The following is a 14,152-nucleotide window of genomic DNA, read 5'->3' on the forward strand; positions in this document are numbered from 1 at the left end:
AAATAATGCATTTACCTAGACTTTTTTTTAATATGGCGGTATTATAGCTCTATGGGCAGATACCAGACAACCCAGCAAATAAATATCTATAATATACATTCGTTTTGGTATAGTGTATCAGTTTAAAATTTAAGTGAAATACACTTCTTTCTCGGTCAGAAAATAAGAGGACAAGTTATAAGTTGTAGATTTCAGGTTGCAAGCAGAGATAAAAGGAATATCTGTGGGTTTTTTTGGCTGCTGTTGGCAACACTTGTGGGTAAGAATCAGTTCGCGCGACGCGCAGTGTGCGGTACTCCGATTTTCTCTCTTTGTGCATCGCATTTTCTGATGAAAGTTTTGTTCGGGGAGGAGGGGGGAATAGTAACTATGTCTTGCAATATTAGTTTATTCATTAACAATCACGTGTATCGGCTGACATTAGTACGTACTTAATTTCCTGATACTGCAATTGTAAACAAGTCCTAGTACAGACGCGATAGACGGAACAGAAAAAGTTTGCCATGTTACTTTATCACTTCGTGGAAAGAATTTACGTGGCTCAAAACTGGACGTGGATGTTCGATTGTTTGTAAGTTACCTTCATGTTTCCAAGCTAACGGATAGCTCAAAGAGATTCCGCTAGTGTTATTTAATTACTTGTAGCGTAGTCATTAATAAACAGATAATATTTTGAGCTGCTCTAATATTAGGCAACTGGGAATCTTACCTGAATGGCATTGATTTGATATTTTCTTCTAGCCTTGTAATTATTCATTTCATATATATTTTAAATTATTAACCTTGAAGTGGCCAAACGTTTGGTCATAATTATAAAATTCACCCATTAACTTTGATAGTATTTATAGACAGTACTGGTCTGTTTGAATAATAAAAAAAAATATATATATTTTTTTTAATTTAAGGATTTTGGTGGTTATCATTCATAATATTTTTATCTACTCAAGGAGTTTCTAGGAGTCAGCATTTAGAAAAGATAAAGGGGTGGGGTTAAATGTGATGAGGATTCCAAGTTTACAATCGTTTCCGAACCACTCGGTAACAGACTCATTCCTCATAAATATACTCATAAATGTGTATGGAATATGCTAGGTAATAAGGATGAGGTTGAACCCATGACCCATGTCACATGAGGTTAAACATGTAAGCAAGCACATTTTACCAAGACTAGGTAGATAAGAGAAATCACTATGGCATGAATAAATCAAAAGTTCTGCTAATGAACACTTCATGTAACCAGGGGCGTAGCCAGGGGGGGGGGGGGGGGGGGGTTAGGGGTTCAAACCCCCCCCCCCCCCCCTTAGCACCAAATCTTTAATTAATTTCTTATTCATCACTCAAACAAATTTCATATTAAAATTAATAAAATATTTACCATTACAATATTTTAATTTAAGTACCGAAAACTGCTAAAATCTTAAAATCCAAATTTTTCCCGGACCCCCCGCTTTAATACGGTGAGGGAGGGGGGGGGGGGGCCATGCTTCTTAACACCCCCCATACACAAATCCTGGATACGCCACTGCATATAAAAATTAATGCAGACAAACGTTAACCTGCAATTGAGGTGAAATTTTCAGACTTAATTTTACCTCTGTGAGAACCTCCGCCATACAAAATAAACCTACTTAATCAGGGCCGCAACTAGAGTCTCTGGCGCCCGGGGCATGAATGGATTCGTGCGCCCCCCCCCCCCCCTCTTTTTTTGCACATACCACACCAATAAAGCGGGGGTCCGGGGGCCTCCCATGGAAAAATGGTGCTATTTAAGCATTTTCCATACCTACATGTAACAGTTTCTGTGCTACTGTAACTTCCATGCATGAACCCACTATGTCCATAAAGTAGTCCGTATAATCACTAGACTTGTTCATTAAATTGTCGTCATAAATGTTTTTTAAAGATTCAAATTCAACTTGCGAGACTTTTTTGCAGCAAAGATTTTGATGATATCATCATAGCAAATAGAGGATACTCTCTTGTGTTCTATGGAAATAATGCTGAAATTCGACAGCCTGTCTTGCCTCATACTATTTCTTAAATATTTTTTTTTTTAATTTTAAAATTCCTGAAACTTCTTTCACCTGAAGAAACTGTTACAGGAAGAGTAAGAAATATCTTAAGGGCTGTGGTCAGGTTTGGATATCCTTCTTCAATTCTGTGTTCGTGAATGAGCTTCAAGAGGGTCACTGCAGATGCTGTTTTCATAGTGTCATCAACTGCCAAGGCGTGATGTTTAAAACTTTCCATTTCTTGAACTATTTCTTCACCATTGATTTCATCTTTGTATGTTTCAGACAACCATTTGGCTGCAGTCTTCAAATCTTTAACTTCCATTTTGTAGATGTTATTCCCATTTAAAAAGCTAAACTTGTCAATTATTGCTTGAAGAGCCTGAAACCGGGATTTTAAGGCATTCACTATTCCATCGCCACTGCTTCCTCACAGCCAGTGGTACCACCCTCTCTGACATCATTGTACTGTATTCGTATAGAGGACGCATTAAAACTTTCTAACTTCTCCCTTTACAATTTTTTATGTTAATGATGAACTTACCATTTTTTTCAAAGTATTTTAAAATAAATATGTTGAGACGTTATATTATAAATCAGATTAGACATTCCTGGCATGCAAGTTAAAAAACATTTTACCAGTTACCAGTTGTAGTAGGAATTACAATGCAAGCAATTTCGGCGCCCCCACAGCTTTGCGCCCGGGGCGTATGCCCCGCTTGCTCCCCCCTAGTTGCGGCCCTGTACTTAATTATATATATATATATATATATATATATATATATATATATATATATATATATATAATCATACTATTTACACAAGTAAATATTTTTATCACCCAAAAAAAAATATTTTTACAAATAAAAAAAAATTCAATGTCTCATTATTTAGTTAGAAACAAATAAAATATAGTAAAAGTTTAAGCAAAAAAAAATTGTTATGAACTTTCATATCATAAAAGAAAAAAATGTTAATCCTAATATAAATATTTGATATTATATTATGAAATCTTAAAAACCTTTAATTTATTAAAAGTTTTTTTTTTCTAAATGAGGCAGTATTTTAATGTTGCAAGGATATCTAGATAGCAAAAATAAATCAAACTACGTACTTTATTATAATACTCTTTAAATCAAATCAGATACTATACTTAATTGAACATTAAAAAAAATACCTACAGTTATTAATTTTTTGATTTTCATGCATTTACATCTTAAGCATTCCACTTTTATTGTGATAAACCATTGGATTGTTACATCTCAAACATGGTTGGTCCATAAATTTTCCACAAGTAGTTATACAAATGAAAATAACACCATATAAGTTAGGCTATATCAGGAAAGTGGCAATGATAGTAAAAACAACATTCATAAATGAATGTACGCCAATAAAGAATCAAATATGTAAATAATCAGAGTATCTTCATAATTGCAAATAAATGTTAAAATAATAATTTTATAATACCTATAGAGATTACCTAAATTTTTTTCATTAGCCTGTTTAAAGTTTTCTTTTACACTATGTCACAGAAAACACAGTATTGGACTGTATATATTAATACATGAAGCAAGCCTATTTCTATTCTCAAAATATATCTGTGTCTAAATATCACTTATAACATTCTCCATAAGGAATTTAGTCATGTAGTCCTAATCACAAAGAATTGAGAGAATGATAAAGATTTACAATGTAATTACTGCACTGAATCATTTTTTAAACTGATTGTAGAAGAACCTTACCAACAATGGACTCATTTAAAGTGTACAGGTGTTGAAGAAAATTAAACTTCCTTTTGTTGTTATTTGTGTCATTGAAAAAATTAATTGAAGAGAAAAATTATTTGTTGTCCTAAAATCCTGATTATGATTTTGAAATTGGACAAATGCTACCTTTTTTTTTTGCTATAGTTTATTAGATTTAGTCATGAGCTATCATTTTTATTCAAGTATATATTTGCTATGTTCTATTTAATTAAAAATTGAGTATAACACAAGTACTCTACAGCAGTAGAAAACATTTGTTTTATCACTGTTTTGAAGAATGTCAGATCATTTTGTTGTGTATGGGAAAAAAAAAAGCCTTTATCAAAAAAAAAATTTTTTTTTTCTTTCTAAACAATTGTCAATCAAAAATTCTATAAAACATTTACAGTCATGTATGCTTTTCCATATAAACACTTAACATTAACAATGTAGGCCTATACATTTTAATGATATTTAGCACACTTTGCATTTAAATTAAGAGGCAAATTACTGTCTACTTCTGATTTTCATAAAAAATGTTTATTGAATACATAATATTTCAAAAAACTACCCCATCCGTTTTTCTCACTCCTTTAAGGAGAATTTTTCACTCCATGATAACATTTTTCACACTTGATATAAAAAATAAAATTAAAATTTCTGATAAACCTACCCTTATTCCTGGCTACATGAAGTTTAGAAATAACTACCCCCATTCCATTTTACTACTGATTATAACAGATTTTTGGGTCTCCTTGGTGAAATTTTGAACAGTTCACTTACAAAAAAAGGGAATTTATCAACATCCAATTGAAGAAACAGAAGTTCACTGAAAACATGAAATTACAAAAAACAACCCCCACTTCCCTTTTCTACCCCTAAAACATTATGTTGGCCCTTCCAAATGAAATTTTTCACACTTGACGTTAAAAATAAAAACACCACCATATACAATTGATTTTTAACAAAACGTTAATTGAATACATGAGACTTAGCTCCCCTCTGAACCCTTTATCCTCATCACCCATTTCTACCGCTTGAATCAGAATTTGGTCAACTGTTGGTGAAAATTTTGCACTCTTGATATTAAAATTAAGACAATAATTACTGTACACAAAAAATTGAAAAAAAATCCTTTTCACCCTGTGTTTAGCCAGGGCAATGCTGGGTACTTCAGCTAGTTATACATGAAAAACAATTACGGTAATGCAAATGTAGGATCAAAATTATTTTAGGGCACAAAATATACTATATGAATAACAGATACATTTTTTTATTGAAAGAAGCTAATGTGAGAAACTTCTCACGCTCGACCAATGGTGTAAAATTGTTACACGCGACAAAGGACGGGTTAAGAGGGTTTTACTGCAATACACAGTTCAAAAAATGTTTCCGGTACCTACCTCAAAATGCCTGATTTAGTTATGTTCAGGAAAATTATTCCTATTTGAGGGGGGGGGGGGGGGTGCTAAATATGCTTAACTTAAACCTCCCTTCTCTGCTTACCCCCCCCCCCCCCCCCCCAACAAAACTGTTTTCCCAATCACTGCTAAAGGTGGATTTAAAGCTTAAGAGAGATGAATTTAATTGTTGTACAGGATACCCTATGATCAAGACATATTATTTGTAAGCGATCAGCTGAAAACCTCTTTTTTTTAATGGCATTGAATTTCAGTGCATAATTTCAGGAATTAATGTCCTCACGTGCACTTTTCACTAAACGATTGTAAGATATTACTACAAAAAAGAAGATGTTAGAAAAAAAATTGCAAAAAAAGATTGCAAAACTTTTTCATAGTCACAAATAAGATTTTACTAGAACTTATATAAGAAGTTTATTGGTAGAAGGGGGAGGGGGGGGGAACTGAATATGTATAACAAAGGTTGAATTTGGTGAATTTGGGGGAGGGGGCAGATTACGTACTGCCTTCCCTTATGAAGTAAGGAGAAAAAAAATCATTACACATTAACAACAAATTTCTTAAAAATTTATATCAGGTAAGTTGTTGGCTCTTCCTTTTATAATTGTGTTTTAAAACATGGCTAATAAGAGCTAATAGTAAATTAAAAAAGGTTAAATTAGTTTTCAAAATGCAAACATGGACCCAGAAGCTACAGTCAAAATATTTGTAAGAACATACACCTCACAAACTTGGTGAAGTGTTTAGAAAAAAATATTTTTCAGTAAATGATATTTTTCTGTTGTCAGATAGCCAACACTTTAAATAAAGAATTTTCACATACTAGTGATGTTTAAAAGATAAATAATAGTTCCTGCAAAATGCTACTATTTCATTACATCAAGTTCAGTTATATTATTATCAGTTTTTTAATTTTTGTAAAATAAATTTGGTGCATGTTTGACATTCACACCAATGCTCATCTGTGTTGTTTTTTTATTGTCATAAAATGTTATTTTCATGTTCCAATCCATTTTTCATTGTTGTTTAGCTATTGTTTAAGGGAGACCAGGATCATAGGATCCCCTCAAGTATTAACTCACTTTTTCTCATACATCACAGTACATAGGCTAATAATCGGTTTTAAGGGGGTAAAGAGGGATGGGGTGGTTGTTTGAAATCTCACCTAAACAATGACCTCTTATTTCAAAGCTCAAGTTTGCAAAGTCTCATCGAGATTGGATGAATGGTATAGGAATGCATACGGTACAAACAATATCAAATTTTAAATAAAGCATTAATATTTTGTGCAAATAAGTGCCAGTCATTTTAAAGGAATGATCACATCTACTCAATGCCTGTTTTTTTTTGTAAAGAAATACAAAGATTTAATCTTCATTTCTTAACTTTTTACGTGTAAATTTTTTTTAGTTAAGGTGATTCAAATTAGTGCTAGACTTTCATGGTAGTTTTTTTTTATAAAAGTTTAATAAATGGTAGTAAATTATTAATAAATTTTTCCTTGATGGACCTGGGTTGACTATTTTGTTGTCTGTAGGTATTGAAAAAAAGGATAACTATTATTATTTTATTAACCAAATCAGGTTTATGGTTATATTGTTACAACTTAAAAACCTTTATTTTTACTGGGAATCAATCATCTGTTTGGTTTACCATGATTAAAGTTGTATTGCCTGTTTTTTGATAATTCAAATATATTATTTAAGTCATAACTAAAAATAATCGTGTTTGTAAATTTAGTGGTATATTTTGAATCCAACAGAATTTTGATAACTAATGTTCTACACTAGTGATGGCAGACTGGTGGCCTGCAGGCCAGATACGGCCCACAACATCGTTTCCCCCAGCCCGCTTAAGTAATCTTTCAACGATAGATACATATATCATGTATATTGTACCTATACTGTAGTTTATTAGCATTTTTTTTTGTTTGCACATATGTAGAATAAGATGTCAGCAAAAAATGTTATGAAGCCATGATATTCTCACAGAACTACCTATTGAAAAATATTTTATTATATTTTTGTACAGAATGTATTGTTTCAGTGATACTCTTCTTAGTTTTGATTTATTTATTTTTATTATAAATTCTAATTTTAAGATAATACTTTTTTGTTTCTTTATCACATGCCATATATTGCATTATTTGGCTACTCAACAGAATAATACGACAGTTAAACGTTGTTCCAAGACTTTTAATAATTAATAAGAGTATTACCTTTGGATTAGTTAAGAAAAAAAATCATATCTGGATGTCGGGTCGGTTCGAAAATGATATCTGGTGTTCAAAAAGAGTGTTGTTGGCTTTCATTGGTCTACACACAATGAAAAAACAAAATAATTTGTTTGATTAGATTTGATCTTTATATGATTTACCTCACACGGTTATGCACAGAGGCTTAAGATGATGGGATCTCTACAATTAAAGTGGACTTGGGACCACTCCGGTACCTACTCAGTACTCATAAATATGAGTCATGCCAGGGTGTTGAGAATGAAACCACGACCCTTGCCACGAGTGTGATGACTTAGCGATCACACACAACCAGGACCGTCGTTGCATAAGATCAACCGACACTTGCAAATACCATTAAGTATTTAAATTTTCAGCTTTGAGATATCTGAAATAGTAAGAAAATTTTGTATCTTATATTGCACTAATTAGAATTGCGATGCTTCAAGATTCCATACTGACGATTTACAGCCAAAACTCATTAATTAAAACCTGAAGGGACAATAATTAGTTTACTTTGCAATAATGAGGTTTCTTATTAACCAAACAAATTTAAATTCAATCACAAATTATATATAACTATAAAATATAATTCAAATAAAGTTAAAACTTGCAACAAATTTTATACTACACCATATTTACTTTATTTTAGGGATTGTAAAATAGAATTTTAGGATTACTACACCTGTGTATACAAAAAAAATCATTTTCCTTTGTATCAAATTTAAATATAATATAATAAATAAATAAAAGGTATAGATTATTACCTACAAAAAGACACAGCACCATCAAATTTGGAAGAATAAAATTTCTAAGCTCTTTTCCCCAACCTTAAACAAACCAAAGCAATGGCATTAATACCTGTTATTTTAGTTGAAACTCACATTGTATTTTTACTTTATTCAGGGATATTTGTATTAATTATCCTTTACTAGATGTAATTGTCTATCCTTGGAACAAAAACAATCATACTATTGTACTAAACAAATAACATATCACTATAACTACTATGTGATTGCTAGGGACTGCGAAAACACTTTATATTAACAAAAATTTTATGTTAACAGGAATGCTAGTAATGAGGTTTAACTGTGTTTCCCAAGCCCCAAATTATACTTTATTTATTTACTTTGGAGTGTATATTTATGTGTACTTAAACACTTAAAAAAATTATATCTGATAGTTTTCTTTCGTAAAAGGTTGTATGAAACTATAAAGGCTCAGCATATGAGACCATAAATTTGTAAATATTCTAAAGCCATTTTCTGACATATTTAATGTCATGTTTTACATAATTATCCTTTATTTGTATGGTGCCACCCCTGATGTGACACTGATTCATTTGTTTCAAAACTTAACAATAAATAAATGTTCTTGATGTGGTATAGAAGTATGCACCCTGAGCTGACGTGGGGGATTTTCAGCGGGCTGCAGCGCTGTGAAGGTCGGGCGGCCATGGCGTCGCCGCACTACAGCCTGCGGTGGAACAACCACCAGAACCACATCCTGAACGCCTTCGACACGCTGCTGCAGAACGAGACGCTGGTGGATGTGACGCTGGTGTGTGAGGAGGCGAGCGTGCGGGCCCACAAGGTGGTGCTGTCTGCCTGCAGGTGAGCCTCAGCCCTTGGCTCTCGGCCTTGACCTTTGAACCTTCCTCGCGAGCAGGTGTGCTTCGACCTTTGACACTTTCCTGCATCAAGGTGGGCTTCAATCCTCAACCCTGAACCCTTCCCTGCAAGCAGGGTTGCTTCGACCCTTGACCCGTTGTCCTTAACACTTCTCCGCATGCAAGTGAGCCTTTACCCTTGAACCTTCCTCGTGAGCAGGTGTGCTTTGAACCTTGACACTTTCCTGCATCAAGGTGGGCTTCGATCCTAAACCCTCGACCCTTCCCTGCAATCAGGGTTGCTTCGACCCTTGACCCGTTGTCCTTAACACTTCTCCGCATGCAAGTGAGCCTTTACCCTTGAACCTTCCTCGTGAGCAGGTGTGATTTGAACCTTGACACTTTCCTGCATCAAGGTGGGCTTCAATCCTAAACCCTCGACCCTTCCCTGCAATCAGGGTTGCTTCGACCCTTTACCCGTTGTCCTTAACACTTCTCCGCATGCAAGCGAGCCTTTACCCTTGAACCTTCCTCGCAAGCAGGTGTGTTTTGAACCCTGACACTTTCCTGCATCAAGGTGGGCTTCGATCCTCAACCCTCAACCCTTCCCTGCAAGCAGGGTTGCTTCGACCCTTGACCCTTTGCCCTCCACTATTCTCCGCATACAAGTGAGCCTTTACCCTTGAACCTTCCTCGCAAGCAGGTGCTCTTTGAACCTTGACACTTTCCTGCATCAAGGTGGACTTCGATCCTCAACCCTCAACCCTTCCCTGCAAGCAGGGTTGCTTCGACCCTTGACCCTTTGTCCTCAACTCTTCTCCGCATGCAAGTGAGCCTTGACCCTCAACCCTCCATCAGCACCTGCTTTCACAATGCTAGTGGAATAGCAAGAGAAGTGATGGGGAAAGGGGCAATCAGACCCATTACCTTCCCTTCCCAAATATAAATATTTAAATAAATAAACAAATAAGTAAATTATTGAGGCTCTACTCATCACAAAAAAGTAACATTCTCAAATGGACTAACATGTATCAGTCTTAGAGCGGCATTCCAAAACATTCGGGCAAGGTAACGAATAAGCACTTACTTGTTGGGATACAGCTGTAACATAAATCGCAGGCCATATTCCAGAACATGTCCAAACCCATCCCTGTTAGGTGATGAAAAAGAAACAGTTTTAACAAATTGTGCCCTGCATGAGGCTAGGAACTGAATTCAATACATTCTAGCAGACGTTTCACCACTATCAATACATTTGTTATGCTAAAAGTTCTACATATTGCAGCACTATCACGTGAAAAAAATGGTGTAGTTAAAATTGTCTTAAGTACTCTTAAAGTTGCGATTATTTATCGTTATGGCCATTAAAGTGTACAAAATTCATTTCATGATAGTTTTGCTTGATAAAGTTTCATTTGGCACACCAAAACGATTGGTACATCCCCCCATGATCATAAAAATAACTATACGCGAGTTAAGGGCACCAGATGCAGGTCCACTATCTGGACGAAATCAACGAAAAAGTTAGCTCTGTGCTTGCACAGAATTTGGGCAACAGAACGGCAACTGTTAGGACACAAAAATTTGTTGCCTAAAAATAAGAGACGGGCTGTGTTTTATCGTGCACTAGGAATACAGTTAGGGTACAGGTATAGCATATTCAATACCTAAACCCTTATTTTTGTTTCTTGGAATACCAGCCTTAGAGCAAGCAAAAGCTGCTAAGTTGTCTTGAGGTAGAAGATTTTGTTTGTTACAATTGACAGAACTAAAACTTCAGCTTCCTTTGGTTGTTGCAAGAAAGGGGGGGGGGGGGTTGTGTGTGTTAGGGAATTCATAAAGCCTGATTATAGGGGGTAGGAGTGGAGTCAGGAGGGGAGTCGAATATAGCTGTTGCGCCAGAATAAAAAGTACTTTTTCTTTTGTTTTGTCTTTAAAAAACTACCAAGTTTTGCTTTTATTACTGCCATATTCAAAAGAGCAATTTTATCCAGTCGTGTACTGGCAACTGTCCCGTTTATTTGGCTTCACTTTTGCTTGTAGTTACTGTTACTAGACTTTTCCAATATCCTGAAATTACTCTTGTTGGTCACATCTTTTAGACTATAACAAAATGCTCTGGTTTTTAATAATTATGATATATTTGGCTGTAGTTACAACCTTAGTAATACTATACTATAGGGCCTACTGTAAGATTGCTTGAAGTAACCTATTTGTTATAAATAAAACTATCATACAACAAAATTTGTTTTACACAAATGGCTACATATGCATTTTGTAATTTCATATCTCAGATCCAATAAAACATACCAAAATTATATCTAATGAAACACAAAATAATTTTAATGGTGTTATTAAAGAAAAGTTATGTAAGCTACATGTATATGTGACACTTTATGTTAAACATTATTGAAACAAATCAATAGTTTAGTATAATGCCAATATCTTGTTACGATTTACCGGGTTCGTAAAGGATAGCCCAATTAATAGATTTTACTACACACTACACAGTTTTATTGATGGCCACTACTTATGACACTTACAATTAATCTTCTAAAATGGCTAATAATCAATTACACTTAAAAAAATGTTGCTTCCCCAGTCACTCGTTTTCACACACCTCGCTGGGCCGCACCTCTGGCGCAACTCTCGCCGCAGCACCCCTCATGGTCCTCCGCCGCGGGACTCCGTCACCGCTGCCGTCGCACTTCCTTTCGCCGAGATCCCACTCAATGCCTCGCTCGGAACTCCGCCGCGGCCGCGACACTATCGCCCGGAACTGTCTCTTCGCCCTGGAACCTTCCTCCAGGGACTTTGCTGCTTTATCGCCCGGAAACTCCGCAGTGGGAAAACTCCCGACTCCACTGAACTCCTGCCCTGGAACCTTCGTCCAAGGATTTCGCCACTCTGCCACACCCGCGGCACTATCGCCCCGGAAACTCCGCCGCGGGAAAGCTCCCGCCTGAACTCTCACTGACTCAGACCCCGAGGTTGGCGTCCCAGGCATATATATAGCCCAGGTGCCTTCTCGAATTCGCGAGTGCGGCTGGGGCCAGTGACGTCATTCCACGCCGAACCGACGGCAGAAATCTCTCGAAACACGTGTCGGCGGCTCGCGTATCTTCGCAGCTGTCAGGTTTCGGATGTCAAACTATCAGCGCCACGCGGTTAGCGGAGGGAAGGAGGGGGGAAGCGGCGACCCAGGTGCGCGCAGAGCGTCTCATGTTGCACGGCCACATGATGTCAGCCAGCTGTGCACCTGCACGTGTCGCGGCCTTGCTCACGTTCGTAACAATATATTAATATACTATTGCTACAAAGTCCTTTACAATTGTTTTCTTATGTTAGGTAAGTTATTAATCAGGAATCGGTCAATTCCATTAATTTCATTGATATTGAAGAAACTGAAATCCAATGGTTTAGGAATCTAAGCTTGTTAATTCTTCTCTTCAGTAAAACCTTGCAGTTTGGAGTATCATTTTATCCAAATAGTTTTTTTTTTTAAGGTTTTCCTTAATTATTATGGTATTAGTATTATTTTGTATTACTTTATTATTAACGAGATGTTTGTAATTTAATCAAGGTTTAATAGAATTTATGGAGGTTTTCTTCAAACAGTGAAAAATCTCCAATTAATTGGAAATATTCTTATTGGACATGTATCAAGCAATTAATTAGCCTCATTTGCCTGCCAAACTCAAATCACTTCTAACACTAAAAGTATGTTACTATTGCCAGGAAATGTTTCTGGTTTCAGCCCGTACTTCCAGAGGATATTCTCGGAGAACCCATGCAAGCACCCAGTCATAGTGCTGAAGGACCTCCGCGGCTGGGAGGTGCAGGCGATAGTGGACTTCATGTACAAGGGCGAGATCAGCGTCATCCAGGACCAGCTCGCCTCGCTCATCAAGGCCGCCGAGTCTCTGCAGGTCAGTCAGGATCACGGCCAGGTACAGTGAAGGTCCTTTAATCCAGCATGTTCCGAACATCAGTGACGGATGGGCGAGTTTGTAGGGTTATCGAACAGTAAGGTATACATGGGGAAAGTACCCAAGAAAAATTTATTCAATACATCACCACCATCATAATCAACTGCTTTCAGCCTGCGGCCGGGCCAGCAAAGTAAAATGCCTCCATCTTCGTATGGCACTCCGCCATTCCTCCTCCTTCACTCTGTTCTATTCGTGTCCTCTTTCCTGCACTCTTTTAACTGTCTGCTCTTCCCACCTCCTTCTCGGTCTTTCTTGGGGCCTTCTTCCTGCGTACCACAATTCCATAATTTCCCTAGGCAGCCCTCTCTTTTCCCATTCTCTGCACATGGGCAAACCATCTCATTCTTATTTTTTCCATTATCTCATTCAAGTCTTGTACTTCTGCTCTTGCTTGCACCTCCTCGCCTTGTAACTGCCAACATACTCGTCATAAACTTCATACCTATTGCTCTGATCTTCCCAGCATCTCTCTTTTGTACGTTCCAATTGTCAACTCCATAAAAACTACACATGAGCATTTTTGTTTAAAACAGTCTCCGATATCACATAGCATTTGTTATCAAATGTCCAAACCTACCTGAAAATATGTGAATGCTAGCTGCTCATTTAGTGCTAAATTACTGAATGTGCGGAACTGTAGAATGCCTTTTTAATGAATGCAGACTGTACATATCCTCCATTTCCCACGCAATTTCTGCAGAAGCAGTTCCTTTTTTGTTGAACTTATAAATATATAAATTATGGTATATGTAAATTTGTATGGTTGGTAGAGAGTTGATGGTGTGATATACAGTACACTCCCGATTATCCGCGAAATTAAGTGGCAGGGCCACCACGGATAGTGAAAATCGCGGATAATCCGCAAAAGAGCCGAAAATGGGAAACAAAAATGGAAACATTAATTTCAACTTAAAATTCTAAAAATGTATGTACAGTAAAAGTTACAATTAACAGTAAAAATTTTTAAATGGTGCTAAAATGTTAGTATTTTACTAAATAATTAACATACAATACATTTCAGTAATGAAACATAAAAGTGCTCGGTACTTGTTTTGTAACAAGGATACAGGACTGTACGTACTCAGAGACTTCATTAGACACTGCGCGAGTTCCGAGAAGGCCTGTGGCATTTTACTGTAT

The 14,152-nt window shown here is 36.2% G+C and overlaps 1 protein-coding gene across 2 annotated transcripts in view; it reads left to right on the top strand.

Annotated features, from left to right (window-relative positions):
* Positions 1–291: 291 nt before the first annotated feature.
* LOC134533781 (protein jim lovell) overlaps positions 292–14,152 on the top strand; it is a 48,678-nt gene continuing 34,817 nt past the window's right edge. For both annotated transcript variants that reach the window (XM_063371432.1, XM_063371433.1), the window contains exons 1-3: positions 292–571; positions 8,836–9,024; positions 12,778–12,949. In XM_063371432.1, coding sequence (XP_063227502.1) covers positions 504–571; positions 8,836–9,024; positions 12,778–12,949 — 429 coding nt within the window. In that variant the 5' untranslated portion in view covers positions 292–503. The remainder of the gene's footprint in view (positions 572–8,835; positions 9,025–12,777; positions 12,950–14,152) is intronic.

This window comes from Bacillus rossius, chromosome 7 (assembly GCF_032445375.1).
Source record: "Bacillus rossius redtenbacheri isolate Brsri chromosome 7, Brsri_v3, whole genome shotgun sequence".
In the NCBI taxonomy this organism is placed as follows: Eukaryota; Metazoa; Arthropoda; class Insecta; order Phasmatodea; family Bacillidae; genus Bacillus; species Bacillus rossius.